This window comes from Lupinus angustifolius, chromosome LG01 (assembly GCF_001865875.1).
Source record: "Lupinus angustifolius cultivar Tanjil chromosome LG01, LupAngTanjil_v1.0, whole genome shotgun sequence".
Classification (NCBI taxonomy): domain Eukaryota; kingdom Viridiplantae; phylum Streptophyta; class Magnoliopsida; order Fabales; family Fabaceae; genus Lupinus; species Lupinus angustifolius.
In genome coordinates, this window is record NC_032009.1 from 1,968,032 (window position 1) to 1,984,219 (window position 16,188).

A 16,188-nucleotide genomic window follows, 5' to 3' on the forward strand; every position below is an offset into this window, starting at 1 on the left:
TTGGTTTTTTAATGTAACATGAGAAGAAACTGATCTTTTTTCGTGAGATATTCTTCTAATAAGTTGAAGATTTACTTTTTTTTAAGGATCTAATAGAAACTTATGAGAAATGGTATTTTCATCAAGGTAAACATTAGAGAAAAAACACGTATAAGGAACCCTGTACTTATATATTTATGGGAATTACACTAACCAGAAGCTGTAGACAAATGCATCAGACACAAGATGATGGCCACTATTGTAAGCTCCTCCTGCCTCACCAACCCATGCTGTTGCTGAGGTTGCCGAACTTCGAAGTATGTTTTTGAGGCCGTTGAATGTGCTAGCCTCTCCATTGAGATATGAAGGATCGAGAATTTTTTCAGTTATGTGTTCATCAACTCCTGTATTTGGGATAAAGTAAGTTTTAGTTATAATCAAATTTATGGAAATTGGAGAAATAAAATGTAATAATATATCTTGATTAGTTGAAGTTACCTGGACCAAGGTTATAAATGTGGTGAGTGACCACATCCACAGATTTACCCGCTTTGGTTACAAATTCTTTGAACCAAGTTGCATCAAAGAAGCCTCCAGGTGAAATAAGTAGTGGCTTAGGCTCAATCCCCTTGTATGCATTTTGAATGATGAGTCGTAAAGAAGCAACATCGGAAACATATTGATCTGCAGAAACACTTGTTCCAATTCCATTCCCACATAATTCATTGCCTGCCCATGAAAAATAGCTCATTATAGTTAGTCCACATACATAGACCCTCAAGCAAGAAGGATTATGTTCTTTATGGCTTCATATACAGCATCACAATTACTTCTATAGAGGAAAAATTGCCATTTTTGTTTCTTCTAACTAAAAGTATTTGATAATTACAAAGATGGTTATTAATTTCAGAAAGTCCTGGCTTGTGATAAAGATAAAGATAGCCTTAAGATTAACATAAAAAATTTAGTCTCATTGTGCCAGTGTCACTTGCTATTTTGGCATTTGTAGTAAGAGCAGCATATATATGCTTACCAAGTTCCCAACCATGAATGATGTAGTTCTTTTTTACGGTATAACGTATAAATGATTCGGCATTGGAGTAGTCCCAAGGCCCAACTGCAGAACCAGATTGTATAGACTTTCCAGCAAGAGCATTCAATCCAAATATAATCTTAGCCCTGAAATATACCTATTATTAATGTTAAACTTGTCAAAAAACAATTGTTAATTTGCCATATTAACAAGATGAACATGTTTAGTCCTTACTCCTTATACACAATTAGAGGCAAAGGCCAATGTAAAAAATTAAAAGGGGACTGATTTTTACCCTGCTTTTTTGAAAAAGCTGTTTAGCTCATCCCATCTATGCAAGGGTAAGCACCCTTTAGTGAAACCAAACATTTCACTAGTGTTCCAAACAAAAGGAGTACATGGATGGTGATAATCTTCAGTACCATATGTGACCTTATCTTGCAAAGTTCCTCCTAATCTAATTTTCAAGGGTGAAAATGCTGCACAACATCAGAAGCAATGATATCTTAAATAAGTTCTCAAAAAATTATTAATTGTTCAATAGTTGATGTAAAAGATAGAGAAATGTGAATACAATCTTACCTTTTACTGCATTTAACAAAATTTTGTTGTTGAGGTCCTGCATGATATGAAAATTATAAGATGTAAATTCTCTCCTACCTTTGTGTATAAGATTCTTAAGGTTTGAATAAAAGTTATGACATTATTCAACCTTCAATAATTAATTAATTCAGTAATTAAGAGGAAAAGATACTAATTTATTCTCCTCATACAATGAGTAGATAATGACATTAAAACAAAAAAATTGTTTTTACATGTTATTTTGCAAATGAGCTAAAGGATCTTAAACATGCATTTCAGATTCAAGCATCATTCATTCCGACAAGGAAAAACACCAAGCACTGAATAATATCTTAGACAGAAGAATCTCATGGTGTTACTTTCCTGCAGTGGCACATTTAAAATATATAAAAAAAACAAAAAACTTGTTTACAGATTCAGAAACCATAGCAGAAAAAGGAAAGTGAGAATACCAGATTAAGAAGAGAAGCAAGACCCCAACTACATCTTCCATAGTCACATTTCTGAGGTGGCCACCAATCCAAAGTGGCACACACAAAATCATCATCAATCTTTCCAATAAAAGATTTCCCATGAATAAAAACAAAACCTTTCTCTATTGCATCTCCTCTTCTTTCACCATTCACAGCATTCACTACAATGAAGCTGAAGCATACAAAATAGTAGATCCATGAATACCAACCCAGAAGCCTTATTTGAGAACCCATTTTCCTGAATAAGACAAAGTCAAGATCTTTGTTACATAAATGATAAATGGGTAGCTTGTACCTAGGATGAAGAAGCTATAGAGATGAAAGAGTTTAAGGTTGTTTTACTGCAAACTCTGCAGACATAAATACAAAGAAATGGAATATTGTGTGAAACAAGTTATTATTGAAACTATAGAAATACACACTTGATGAAAACACACTTCAATTCACGTGTACATTACAGACTATTTATAATTATATTGTCTCTCCCTCCACCTTCGCCTCCTCAGTTATCGGTTTAGAAAAGGTAATCATAATCTCATAGAATATTTTAGACTTATGTTTATGTAATTAAATAATTAATGCATGATTAAATTAAGTATTTTGTTTTTAGTATAAAAGTATTTTTGCTAGTTATCTGGTTGGATAAATAAATTTTGATGTTGGTTTTTTAATGTAACATGAGAAGAAACTGATCTTTTTTCGTGAGATATTCTTCTAATAAGTTGAAGATTTACTTTTTTTTAAGGATCTAATAGAAACTTATGAGAAATGGTATTTTCATCAAGGTAAAATAAAATAATCACTTTCACACTTACATAGAAGGATAAAAATGTTATCTTATTATATCTTCATAGTAAAAGTGTTAAATTATATTTTTCTTCTTCTTAAGCCACTAGACTATTAGATCAAATAAATAAAATAATCACTTTCACACTTACATAGAAGGATAAAAATGTTATCTTATTATATCTTCATAGTAAAAGTGTTAAATTATATTTTTCTTCTTCTTAAGCCACTAGACTATTAGATCAAATAAATAAAATAATCACTTTCACACTTACATAGAAGGATAAAAATGTTATCTTATTATATCTTCATAGTAAAAGTGTTAAATTATATTTTTCTTCTTCTTAAGCCACTAGACTATTAGATCAAATTCCTATCTAGTATATTTAGTGATATAAATTGATACACGTTAAAAAAATGTAAACTAAAGAAGCTTGGTCCATGTAGGTCGTTAGATAAACAATTATAGGTTTCCAAATTTATTTTGTATTATTTTGGATGAAATTGATGCTTGGAATAACGTGACGTTTGTTGATAGTGGGGTAAGTTTGGTCAACTTTTCTGAAAGGAAGTACAAAGACAGTTAAGTAAGGGATAAGGAAAGCTTCTCATTTTTTCAACCCAACCTAAAGCAAAACATTTTCATTTTTTCACCTTATTATTACTCAAAATATTATTCATTTTTAGTTGTACGAAAAATTAAAATACCATTAAGTTTATATTTTATGATGAATTAGAATAAAATAGTTTAGTTAACAATACAAGTTTTAAGACAGAAAACGTGTTACCATGTGGCATCACTTGCATCATGCACATATAAAATTTCAAGAGCCCTGGATGTTGTGTTTTGACTATTTGATATATCAAATCTGACTAATTGTTAGCCTGTAATAAACGGTTTGGAAAATTTTAGTTTAAAAAACTTTTATTTATAAATGCTGAATATAACATTAAATAACATGAATTAGAAGCATGGATAAATAAATTATTCATACACACAATGGTGTTCAATAATTATTATCCTGACGCATACATTATATCATTATCAATCAGATATTAAACTAGTGGTATAATAATTTGAGTTATCATACTAGTTTTGATTATTGAGAACAATATTTGTTGATAACAACAATTATATAATTAAAAGCAATTGGTAAGATCATTGGTATTATTATGTGATTAGTGGTCCATTATTGGAAATGAATGAAAATCAAGACTGTTGGAACTCTGTCTGATTAGGAGCCTTCAGTTTAGATTCGCTGGCAAGGCCATGCTCATACTGGGATAGATTTCTTCTAGAACTAAAAAATATTATTCTTAAACTTACCTTGGGATATTTAATGATGATAAATGAAATGGAATAAAATTTGAGAATAATGTATTCATTGATAGTGTAATAATTTTATATATTATCAATTTATTATTTATCATTCATTAAATAATAAAAAATTACTATTTTTTAGATAAATTAATTTCATTAACAAAAATAATATATCACATATACCAAAGGATAAGGAAATATAGTTAATAAAGTGTAGTTGAAGCATGTTTAAGAGCATCTTCAAAAATCAGTTCACTTACTGAAAATATAAAAGTATGAACACAGGTTGTTCAAACATCAATCCTTCAAATATGTCTAATAATAGCACAACTATGTAATCCTTGAATTAATTTTTTGGGGTCATAAGATGTTCCAACGTCGAGTTTGTTTTTAAAGAGAATGAAATGAAAAAGAGGGCTTAAGATCCAATTCATAAGCATGTTTCACGATTTTAAAGTCATTCACTTCCTTCTATTACCCTCTAATAATTAACTTGCAAATCGACCCTTAAGAAGGAGAATGTTGTTTTTGGTGTATTGTTAGTTATGGGTAATGATTTGGATATGGGGAAGAACTAATCAAGGAAGGTTTATCTAAGTGTGTATGTGGATATATCATTATTGGTAGTGTAAGCATCTGCATAGCATTGCTTTCATACCTACAAGCTCTATTGATATTTTATAGTATAGAATGGAAATAGTATTACCACATGCAAATGCCTATTTTTTTCTCATCCTAAACCATGGACTTATGGCTGCATGTCCATTTTCAAAGGAACATAAAAATATTTCAAATGTGATGTTAGTATTCCTACCAGCACAAAAGAATGTACAAATTTATATGATTTGACTTTAACAATATCATTTTTATACTTTACATTATTGGTTAATAACTGTAACAAAATCAAAATCAAATATTTTAATTTCTCAAATATGTCTCTAAAATATGATGAACAGCTTCCTATACTGCTTCTCATTCAAAAGTTAGTAAGCATGAAAGAAAATAAAATAAAACCATAAATGCATATACCTAATGCTTCAAAATATCAGCAAATAATACAACAGGTGAAGAAACACAATCATCAAATGGGGACTCAGATAGTTTGTCCGCAAACTCCGTTCCTGTCCAATCAATTTTGAGAAAGTAATATAAAAATATATCATTTTATTTTTAAAAAAATTCCATTTATTTATGTGTTAATTTTTAATTGATGGGGACAGAGAATTGAGACTGACATTGAAACACGTATCCCTGTTCCTCAAATGGTGCCTGATGTGCCGTCCAAAATTTTGGTTGTCTTGTAGCAAAAGAGCACATATAATTAATTATACACCTACAATTATTATATATTAATCAAGTAGGGAGTAAGTAGTGTCTCTCTCAAGTACTCAATTTAATTGCCAGATTCTATTATCTACTCCATTATCGTTAGTTTCAGCCTTTTAGGTCTTATACTTTAATTTGTTGAGCTGCTACAATTGCAAAATTAATCTATGTGGCCCTGAGGACTCTATACATCTTTATCTTTAACTCACGGATGTACCAACAAAACGTTGATCTAGTGGTCTAAGATCTCACTAGATTTTTAAGGTCAAATGTCTGATTATTGAGAGTGACACTTATTGAAAGAGGTAACCATAAACTTCGAAAGAGATTAATTTCTTACCCAAAAGGTTAAAGAATATTCTTAATAGTACAAAAAAAACTCACTCATCCTCATTATATATAGCCTTCTCATATCTACCCACAAAAATAAGTAGATATTATTACTAGGGTTGATGGATGAAGTTGGTTGGGTCCATATTTTGATGTTGCCCACTACATTATTATTGTCTGAGTTCTAATTATGTCCACTATATTCGGATCTTGATAATTTTTTTAGGGAAGCCACATGCTTTTGTGGTTCCAAAATAAGATAAGTACATGTCATTGTCCTAATGGGTAATTGGTTCAAGAGGGCAGCCATAAATTTTTAAACTTGGAGTGCTTTTAGTTCAAATAATCTTCGATTAAGCATATTTTCGAATGCTCAAAATTGAAGTTCCAAAAGTACGTTTAGTTTAATTGTGAGATTATGATTATATTATGTTAGATATTTTCATTTATTAAACTATGCTTAATTGGATCTCGAACAATTATTTTTCAACAAAATAAATCTTAACCAAGCAAACTAATACTTGTTGAGAGGTCAATTTATGCAATTGCACTAGTTTTTAGCTCACTTTACTTTGACGCATCACTCTTACATATTACCAAGAAATTACTCTTACATATTACCTTGAATCTAGTGGCATATTTGCCTAGAGAGATCACCATGGAGGTTAACCATTGGGTGAGAAGTGAGAATAAATTAATGGCTTTTTCATGTAGTGATATTTACTCATTCTGGATAGTATGTTAAACTTTATTAAATCCTAATAATACAGGAAACAATGACGATTCACTTGAAATTTAAAAAAATGAAGAACATACACTACTATAATGTTTTGCTTTATTTCAGTCAAAATCATAAAAAATATTAATCTAATATAATTATACATAGTTAATAATTATATATTATTAAACATTTATATAGCTATATATAATGTTATATGATCTGATTGGACAATTTAACCGATTAAACTTAATACATCCTTTGTTTGTATGTTGTTTTGAACAAAGTAAAGAGACACACTCCTTGTGATACTATGTTTTCAATTGTTTCTTAAAACCCACTGGATTGAGGTAAAGCGTAGGCCCTAGACTCAATGTGGGTTTGGGCACGCAATTGCTCTCTTCTATTGGTCCAACAATATCCACTGTTGATTTTAAAATTAATTTTTTTATTTGTAAAATGATATAGAAATATTTCAAAGTGGATCCATTTAGACAAGGTTGAACTAATTCATTTTAAACATGTATATGGTGAGTTTTATGGGGCATTTATTTGAGTGGTGAAAATTCCACTTTAATATTTCAGGCCATTATTCCTTATTTCTAAAACTTGAATTTTTCTAAACTTTGAAAATTCATAACTTACTTATATTTTTTACCTCCCTTATATTTAAACATTGAGCTCAAAACATAATGAATTTAGATAAAATATATATTTAGTACACAATTATGTGATAGTTTTTATTGATAAATAAAATATATTTTTAAATTAATTATCAATCAATCAAGTCAATCAACCAATATAAAGAAGGACATATATAATAATTGGGATACATCAAAGGATAGAACAAATATTTTATCACTTTCACTTGGACTAAGACTAACAAAATAATAATACTATAAAATCAAATTATAAATTTGTGTACACAAATTGGCAAATTATAAAGGCAATTCATTAAAGCAGCATTTGCTTGATATACTAGTTAGACTCACTCTTGGTAATTGTTCAAGTCTATACCAACATATCTCATGCAAACTATGTCTCCTCCCAATCCATTTGCAATAATATTATGAGTTTATGACTATAATATCTATATTTTTAATATACAATCACTTCACATTTAACATTTGTTTTTGTATTAATTATATTTATGATTACTAAAAATCATATATTGTAAAAAATTCTTATAATTCATCAACCAAGTTCTCTAATAGATTTTATTTGAGGAACTTTTGGTTATAAAGGTATCTTATAGTGGATTAGGGATAAGAAGACCAAACGTGAGTAATAAAAAGATTCTAATTAAAATGTATATCCTATTTAAAGTAGATTGTAAAATCTATAGACTGATAGTATAATAATTTATACACATACGCACTATTATCCATTTTCATCTGAATTACTTTTTTTAAAAATCAACAATAATTAAACATCAGTCGTAGATAATACAATAACAATGTATAAATCTTGTATATTGTCGGTGTATAGATCCTTTTATATTTTTATATTTAAAGTATGAGTTAAAAAGAAAGAGGCATGCATTGAATGTAAAATAACGCTGAAATCAAGAGAGAAAAATTAGCCATATCATTTGATAAATTCGATTTCTTCGTTGCTCAGCCAAACTCAGAGGGTGGGTCAACCGTGACGGAGATGACCCAAACCCTCTCCGTTTCTCTCACCACCTTCTCACAAAAACCCTAGAATTTTATCAATTTCCCCAATTCTCTCAAGTCAACGCCCCATTCCAATTTCAATTTCTCTATCACAATTCCCCATTTCGGTTTAATTTAACTCTTCTTATTCTCTCTCGTTTCCACTTCAACGCAGCTATGTCATCCGAGATCGAAGAGGTTCAATCCCGAGATCAACAATTGCCATCGGCTTCGGCTTCATCCTCCGCCGGCGGTGAAGTTGAGGATGAGAGCCTCCGCAACGATGTCTACACGGCGGCAGCTTACGGGGATTTGGAGAAGCTGCACCGATTGGTGGAGCAAGAGGGTTGCTCCGTTACCGAGCCTGATGGGTTGGGTTACTATGCGCTTCAGTGGGCCGCACTTAATAATCGCAGTGCCGCTGCTCAGTATATCATTGAGGTTCTTTCATTCATTGGTTTGTTTAATTGCTTAGTAGTATATAAGCTAAATGATGATTATGATGATGATACTTTTTTGTTATTCATATCCTATTTGTGATTTGTATAGCTAGCTTAGCTTACCTCAGTTAGGTGGTAATGCATTTATTATGGATATGGGATTTTAATGTTTTATTTATTTATGCTACAATTGAATTTCAAAAAACATGGCTTTATAATAAGTATTGATTGCGGCTTGGAATATGTGGAGAAAACCCGTGGAAGGCTCGCTAAGTAGAGCGGATCAATGGAGGATAGCCTAATAAGCACAGGCAGAGGGTGGTGAAGAAAAACTACAGGCAAAGCTATTCAAATCATTTAAATATTGATTTTTGTTTGTAGACGTGATTTGTGATGAAACATTATGGCATTAATTGATTCATGTAGCCACCATCGCCTTGTAGGAAAAGGCTTGGTAACTTTTGTTGTTGTATGTGTTATGCAAAATTGATTAGTGGTTCTGGCATCAACTTACTATTTATGTACTGGTGTTGTGATTGGCAGCATGGGGGAGATGTAAATGTGACGGATCATACTGGCCAGACAGCATTACATTGGAGTGCAGTTCGAGGTGCTATCCAGGTTGCAGAGCTTTTACTCCAAGAGGGTGCCCGGGTGAATGCTGCTGATATGAACGGGTATCAGGTTAGTTTGATCTTATTCTTTTCACCTTTATTGAAGAGATCACTGGGATAAGGAACTTCATTTGTGCAATGTGAAAAACACAACTACTTTGCCTCATGGCTTGCCGATGTGCTTACTCTCAACAAGGAATCTATCACTATTGGTCGTTTAGACCAACGCAAACTCATGAATGCACTGCAAATGATTTATAACTGAAAGATAATATTAATCGCATAGAATAATCATTCAAGTTGTCAGTTTAATTATGCAACCCTTATTATTCTGTTTACGTATGCCAAATTGGTAGTTTCTGATCCTCCTCTCACTTGAAGCATGTATGTCCTATTATAACTGTTGATTTTACTAATTATAAAAAAAGTTGGATGCAGACAACACATGTTGCTGCTCAATATGGTCAGACAGCTTTCCTTTACCACGTCGTTTCAAAATGGAATGCTGATCCCGATGTTCCTGATAATGATGGAAGAAGTCCGTTGCATTGGTAATCAAGAATATGCAATTCAATCATTTCTCTATTTGTTACTTATGCTCTGCAGTTAATCAATGCCACATTTTTGAGCTGGTTCTCTAACAAATCTTTGTTGAGCATGTGTTACATGCTCAGACATTATTGACCTGATTCTCTAAATAATATAACCTTATATCTTGGTACAGTTTTGCTTATGTATTTTTGTTCATCATGGTAATATATAATAAGTTAGTCTAATCTTTTCCTTTAACAGTTTAACCTTTTATTTTTATTCTCTGTTATTGATAAATTGTTTATAATTCGACAATGTCAATGAATTATTTTTCCTTTGGGCTATTTATTTCCTTTGGCATGTATATTTCACCTTTTAACTGAATTTTCGATGGTTATGCTTAAGTGAATTATCTGTGTAACTTGTCACTATTTTAAGTGCTTCAATTGATTCTTTCCTGATGGCTTTTAGGGCTGCATACAAAGGTTTTGCAGATTCTATACGTCTACTGTTATTTCTTGATGCACATAGGGGACGTCAAGATAAAGAGGGTATATTCAATTTTGCAATCTTGACACCTTTGATTGTGCTGAAATCCTTCATGCTCTGATATTAACGATGAATTGATCTTGATTTTGAAAGCATTGTTGTAATTCTTATCTTCCTTAAATTATTCAGGTTGCACACCTCTTCATTGGGCTGCTATCAGGGGTAACTTGGAGGCCTGTACTGTGTTAGTACAGGCTGGCAAGAAGGAAGACCTAATGGTGACCGACAATACTGGGCTCACACCTGCACAGCTTGCATCTGATAAGAATCACAGACAAGCTGCTTTTTTCCTTGTAGGTGTTTTATAAAGAAAATATTATAATTTGGTTTGTAACGACGATGGCAGTTAGTCATCCTTCTTTCAAATGTATATTTGCATGGTTTTGAGAATCGGACTTGCTGTCTTGCCTGAAAAGCATTTGTGTTCATTAGTCATTACATCTGTATAATAGGTGCTTTAGTGGAGTTCTTATGTGTGCTTTATAATGAAGAAATGCACTTCCAGTGTCGATGTGCTAATCCTTCTTGACATCCCATCTGTCTGGCATTACTAATGTGGATTGCATGCTTCTTCTACTTGAAATGCCGCTATTGCATATTCATCATATTCCAGTATGAACCTCCTTTGAAATTTAAATATATTGTTTAGATGAGTAAGTCATGAATGTTGATTATGTGTTGACATTTTAAAAATGTCTTATTCCAACTCTGCTTGAAAACACCTTCAGATCTTAAAAAACTGACATATCAAAGTTATTGCTATTATGAATTGTATGATGTCTTAACTTTTAGCCTTTACAAAGTGTATAATGATAATAATGTAATCTGGAAAAAAAGTAATTGCTGAAAAAGAAAATGTATTGTCCCCCATGTATTTCAGGGTTGTTACATCATAAAGAGACTCTTAGGTATTATGTGCAGGCATGGTTGTCTGAGAGTTTGTAGAAAAGTAGTTACAAGGCATCTTTTTACGAGTGGTGGTACATCCGTGCATCTATTATGCTTTGCTATTTTGCTTTCTTCATTTATACAATTTTGTTGCTTCTGAAGACATGCTTTGCAAAGATTGCCACCTTGTTGTAGTAACTGATGCTAAATCTCACATATTGACCAATTTAATTAAGTGGAGCTTTTTTACCTTGCTATACCTTGTGTAGGGAAATGCCCGAAGACTGCTTGACAAACGCTATGATAGGAACAGCCGCCTTGGAAAGATTTCCAAGTTAGGACTTGCTCCTGTACTATGGTGTATAATTTTTGTGCTCTTGATCACCTATATTCATTCTGTCATCTTGGGTATCTACCTTAACTTCTACATTTGAAATAAATTATTTGTGCATGTGAGCACCTTTGTACCTTACTATAATTTCAATCTTTTCTGCAGCAACAAATCTGCCAAAGCTGACAGCTGCTGCTGCTCTTCTTGCATGGCTTGGAGTTTTACTTGCAACTGTGGGATTGGCTATTCTTTACAAGTGTAGCAGGTAAGCAAGTTAAAAGTTTACAGCTTCAGACGAATACTTTCAGGCCATTATATGTCTAAGAACCATTGATTATTTATATTTTCTAAAAACTTAATGATTTCGATCCATCTTTTCATGATTCCAGAGACATTTTTTATGTTTTATGTAACAAGTCGGTGTTTTTTGTTTTCATGTACTGTCTAATCATAATGGACCAATTAAGAATGGCATAACATGGCTTTAAAATTGTTGGTTTTTCGGTAGTTTGAACTATGTAAGTATTATGATGTAGACCTATGCTAGTTCGGCCATCCAATGCATTACTAGTGTGCTTTGACCGGACTCTTCTCCTTTTTCACGTGAGTTGTGTAGAGGAGATTGTTTCTCATAGCCTGTGTGCAAGTGGTTTGCACTAAGTTGGTTTTCATGTGTCGAAGGGAATGTGAAATTCTTTAGCTTTTTGTGGAGGTTAGCAGTTTAGCACTGTTTTCATATCTGTCCATTTATTATCCATTGATGCTTGCTTCTTGGTCTATATTCTCCAAGTAGCCTACTTGTGCATTGTGAGCGACTTAAACTTATGCCTCTGATTGTTTGGCATCTGATGGCTAACAGTTCTTTATCCTTTGTTTTCAAGTTTTCAAGAAAACAATTTTGATGTCACTCACTCTGAGGAGGTATTGTTTTGTACGATGGCCAATATATGAAGGAAATTTAGAGTGTGAACTGACCCACATAAGACATGCATAGCTCATATTAGTTAATTTTTCGGTTTCTGATTTTGTGACCAGTAGCAACTTGTTTCTAAATGTCTGACTTATTTCTCTTAAGATGCTTCTTTTTATCAGTTTATTTTGTTTTCATAATCTTTCCCTCCCTTTTTTACAGCAAGGATCCAGGTTATGTCAAAATGAATGTGCATGACACCGAGAATATGAAAGATGATGTGAGTTTTGTTCTGTTCTTCCTGGTCTCTACTTTGAATCTCAGCAGCATCCTCAATCCCTGGATTTTATGACCTCTATTTCCTATATGGTTTTTTATGTATTGAGCACACCAATCTCCGGTTGATTTGTTCTAAATTTATGTCAATTCTATATGTAATTGACTTTAAAAGGTTGATTGATTAATTGCAGGAGCCTCTCTTGAAGATTGAGATAAATAATCCTGCTTTGCTAGCTGGAAACTGGTCCCAGCTTTGCGCAACATGCAAGGTTCTTTCTGCTTTCTTTAGATTACCTGACTTCTTGGTGTGAAGCATCCATCCCCTGTAATCAGTATCTTGCACACACAGATAAAAGTACCCATCTATCCTTGCTTCATTTTGTACACATTTTCATACTGCTTTTTGTTTAGATTGTCAGACCTCTTCGTGCAAAACACTGTTCTACCTGTGATCATTGTGTGGAACAATTTGATCATCATTGTCCTTGGGTATCAAATTGCATTGGCAAGGTACTTCTGGATGATTTTTTTATTCACCTTCATCCTTTTCATTTAAATGTTAATTGACTATATTAAACTTTTCATGTTGTCACCGACTTCAACCAAAAAAGGGGGGTGGAAGAGAGAAATTAGTTTCAGACATTTATTCTGTTCTCCTCTTTTCTCCTTCTCAAATATATGTTTTATACACGTCATGAACCTCAAGTATGAAGCGTGCAACTTGTTAATAAATGAACCTTTTATCCCAAAGAAAGAGAAGTCCTTATTTGGTGATACATATTCATGTGAGCATTTACTTTAAATCTGTTTTATAGCTGCAGCTACTTGTCTAAGATGATATATTTGAATTGGTTCTTACAATATGCCATTTACATTCAGTAAATCATTTTAGTTAGGTTTGACTATTAATCCGAGACATCCTGGGTTTAAATCCTGAAAACAACGACTTCACTTGCAAGGGTAAGGCTGTGCACATTTGCCTCCCCATACCCTGCTAGGTAGGAGAGTCATGCACTGACCACCATTTTAGACTATTAATCCCCTGTGTCACGTTATTAGTGTGATAATAATATAAGCAACCGTACCACTAGTAGTTTAAGTAACTACCATCCTTTTTTCATTTTCCCAAAATTCTGACTTATTGAATTGACCTGATTTTTTACCATGCTGGATAATCTGACCTGATTTTACTACACTGTAATTACAGAAGAACAAATGGGATTTCTTTGTTTTTCTTGTTCTTGAAGTTTCAGCAATGTTGGTCACTGGTGGAGTTTCTCTTACAAGTATGTATGTGTTGAGGATATACAGTTACATTGTTCATTTTTCTACAAATTAAGCTGCTATTGAAACTGGTTTTCTGCTTGCAGGATTATTGACTAATCCACTTGCTCCTTCTTCCTTTGGAGCATGGATTCAGTATATTGGTAAGGATCATGTTGGTGCAATATCATTTTTAATTGCTGATTTTTTCCTATTCTTCGGTGTGTTCGCTCTAACAGTTGTTCAGGCTAGTCAGGTATGTTTTAGAAACCTCATTCAGTTTTTATTATTTATTTTTGGTTCGGTGCAAATGAATTTTTTTCTCTTTTGATCTGAATCATCTGTCCTTTTCTCCTTTTTTTCTTCGTTTCCTTAGATAGCACGCAATATCACGACAAATGAAATGGCAAATTCAATGCGGTATAGCTACCTAAAAGGTCCAGGTGGTAGATTTAAAAACCCATATGATCATGGTACCAAGAAGAACTGCTCTGATTTCTTGATCAATGGATACAATGAAGATGTGGAGTGCATTGAAATTGGTAATTCAGAGGAGGGTATTGGAATGTTGCCCATGTCAAGGAGCTCAAACTTAAAAAATGGGGACTCACATTCTCATTTTGATCATACAAAGGGCAATGAGAATGGCCATGTTGTTATTGATGTGAATTCCAACAATACCACCAACTCAAAAACACATCATGGTCATATTAATGGCCATGTTCATTCTTCACATTGTAGTCATAATAATAACAATGGCAAAACTAAAGATGACAGCATTCCAGAGGGCTTAGGTCTTGGCCTCGGACGGAACACCAGATCTGTTGCATCCTCGTGATATTTACAGGTCTGGTTGGTTGTACCTAACTGTAATATATCATAGGCACACATCTTGGTTAGTTCGTGTTAAATCAAAATTTATTATGGCTCTTTTTTATCATACCCATTTGCAACTTTGTGCTATCACATTTTAGTCTTGGCACTTTCTCACTTTCCCCCTCCTTTTGTGTAACTAATTTGAGGGATATTTTTAGTAATTTTTTAATTAATTTTATTTTGTTTGACTTGCGCTATGGAGTGACGAAGTGTGGGAACACGAAACCTATAACCCCTAATGCAGTATGATACTAGGCTACCACAATGCCAATACGATTCACGTGTTTAGTAGCTCAATATTATTTTTAATATTTCCTAATTTAGTTTTCCAAAAATAATGTTATGTCTTTTTGGTGATGGTCCGAAATCTTTATTATAATACTAATTTTGTAATTTCACAAAAAAATGTATACATTTAAAATAAACTTTATTGAGACATTCCCGACCATTTCTAAGTTCTAACTACAAACATGGTCTATAACTCACTTGCAAGACTTCATTAGTTTAAGGTATAGAGAAGATTCTTTTTGGTACTACCAAGGCTGCCCCTCTCAATAGATGAGGTGATGAGATAAGATAAGAACCTTCAGTCCGCCGATCTTTCCATAAGCTTTTGGCCAGAATAGACAAGGAGAATCTGAGAATAATCTCTGTACGTATGTATATAACTTACGTTAATCAAACTCTTCTTTAGGTTCAAACTGTAAGCCTTGTTCAAGGGGTATATGTTTTATCCAGGAGCATAGCGACTGATAAGTTGATTAAAGTTCTTCTTGATCGAACCAACCAGCCCCACCACCTCGTCAATCTTATCGGATGGGGATCTTTGAAGAAAACGTTTATTTATCAATCTTCTTTGCCAAAGTAATGGGATAATTATGAAAGACCATCAATAGAAGGGGTGATTCTAAAAAATGTACATACAATGTGATGCATACAAGAATGTAATTAAGTTGGGCTATCTAATAGGATTTAGTTTCTTTAAAGTGAGGGGTGTACTTCAACCAAACCCATCTATGTACATTGTCCCTGCATTATATAATAGTTATATGAAAACATATTTAAGTGTTCATTATTATAGTTTCTTAAGTAATTATTCAAATGTATTAGTGTTTTGAACATAATTTTAACCTGTTTTTAACATTCTGATGTGCTTTGTTTGTGTAACTGCTTAGGTATAACTGAAAGTTCATAGACTTGGGATACCGTGTGCCAAAAGAATAACACTGACCTTATCATACAGCTTTTGATGTGCTTAAACAAATATCTCTCGAGTAACATTGTAAAATACTTCTTTGTGAATC

General features: G+C 32.6%; 2 protein-coding genes across 3 annotated transcripts; one reads left to right on the plus strand and one right to left on the minus strand.

The window, feature by feature from the left end:
* On the minus strand, nucleotides 164-2,520 carry LOC109346028 (heparanase-like protein 3). Of its 2 annotated transcripts, XM_019585387.1 has the most exons (7): nucleotides 2,362-2,520; nucleotides 2,047-2,303; nucleotides 1,595-1,631; nucleotides 1,308-1,491; nucleotides 1,013-1,158; nucleotides 478-708; nucleotides 164-383 (listed from the first exon to the last, which is right to left on the minus strand). In XM_019585387.1, exons 2-7 carry the CDS (start codon nucleotides 2,299-2,301, stop codon nucleotides 184-186), a joined length of 1,053 nt encoding a protein of 350 aa, XP_019440932.1. In that variant the 5' UTR covers nucleotides 2,302-2,303; nucleotides 2,362-2,520; the 3' UTR covers nucleotides 164-183. The 2 variants fall into 2 exon arrangements, with proteins under 2 accessions (XP_019440932.1, XP_019440923.1); XM_019585378.1 differs by having other exon boundaries at nucleotides 2,047-2,519.
* Nucleotides 8,093-15,070, plus strand: LOC109346041 (protein S-acyltransferase 24-like). Its single transcript, XM_019585401.1, has 13 exons — nucleotides 8,093-8,644; nucleotides 9,187-9,327; nucleotides 9,696-9,808; nucleotides 10,260-10,339; nucleotides 10,467-10,630; nucleotides 11,495-11,633; nucleotides 11,722-11,821; nucleotides 12,689-12,746; nucleotides 12,937-13,014; nucleotides 13,157-13,255; nucleotides 13,953-14,031; nucleotides 14,116-14,264; nucleotides 14,385-15,070. Exons 1-13 carry the CDS (start codon nucleotides 8,381-8,383, stop codon nucleotides 14,844-14,846), a joined length of 1,926 nt encoding a protein of 641 aa, XP_019440946.1. The 5' UTR covers nucleotides 8,093-8,380; the 3' UTR covers nucleotides 14,847-15,070.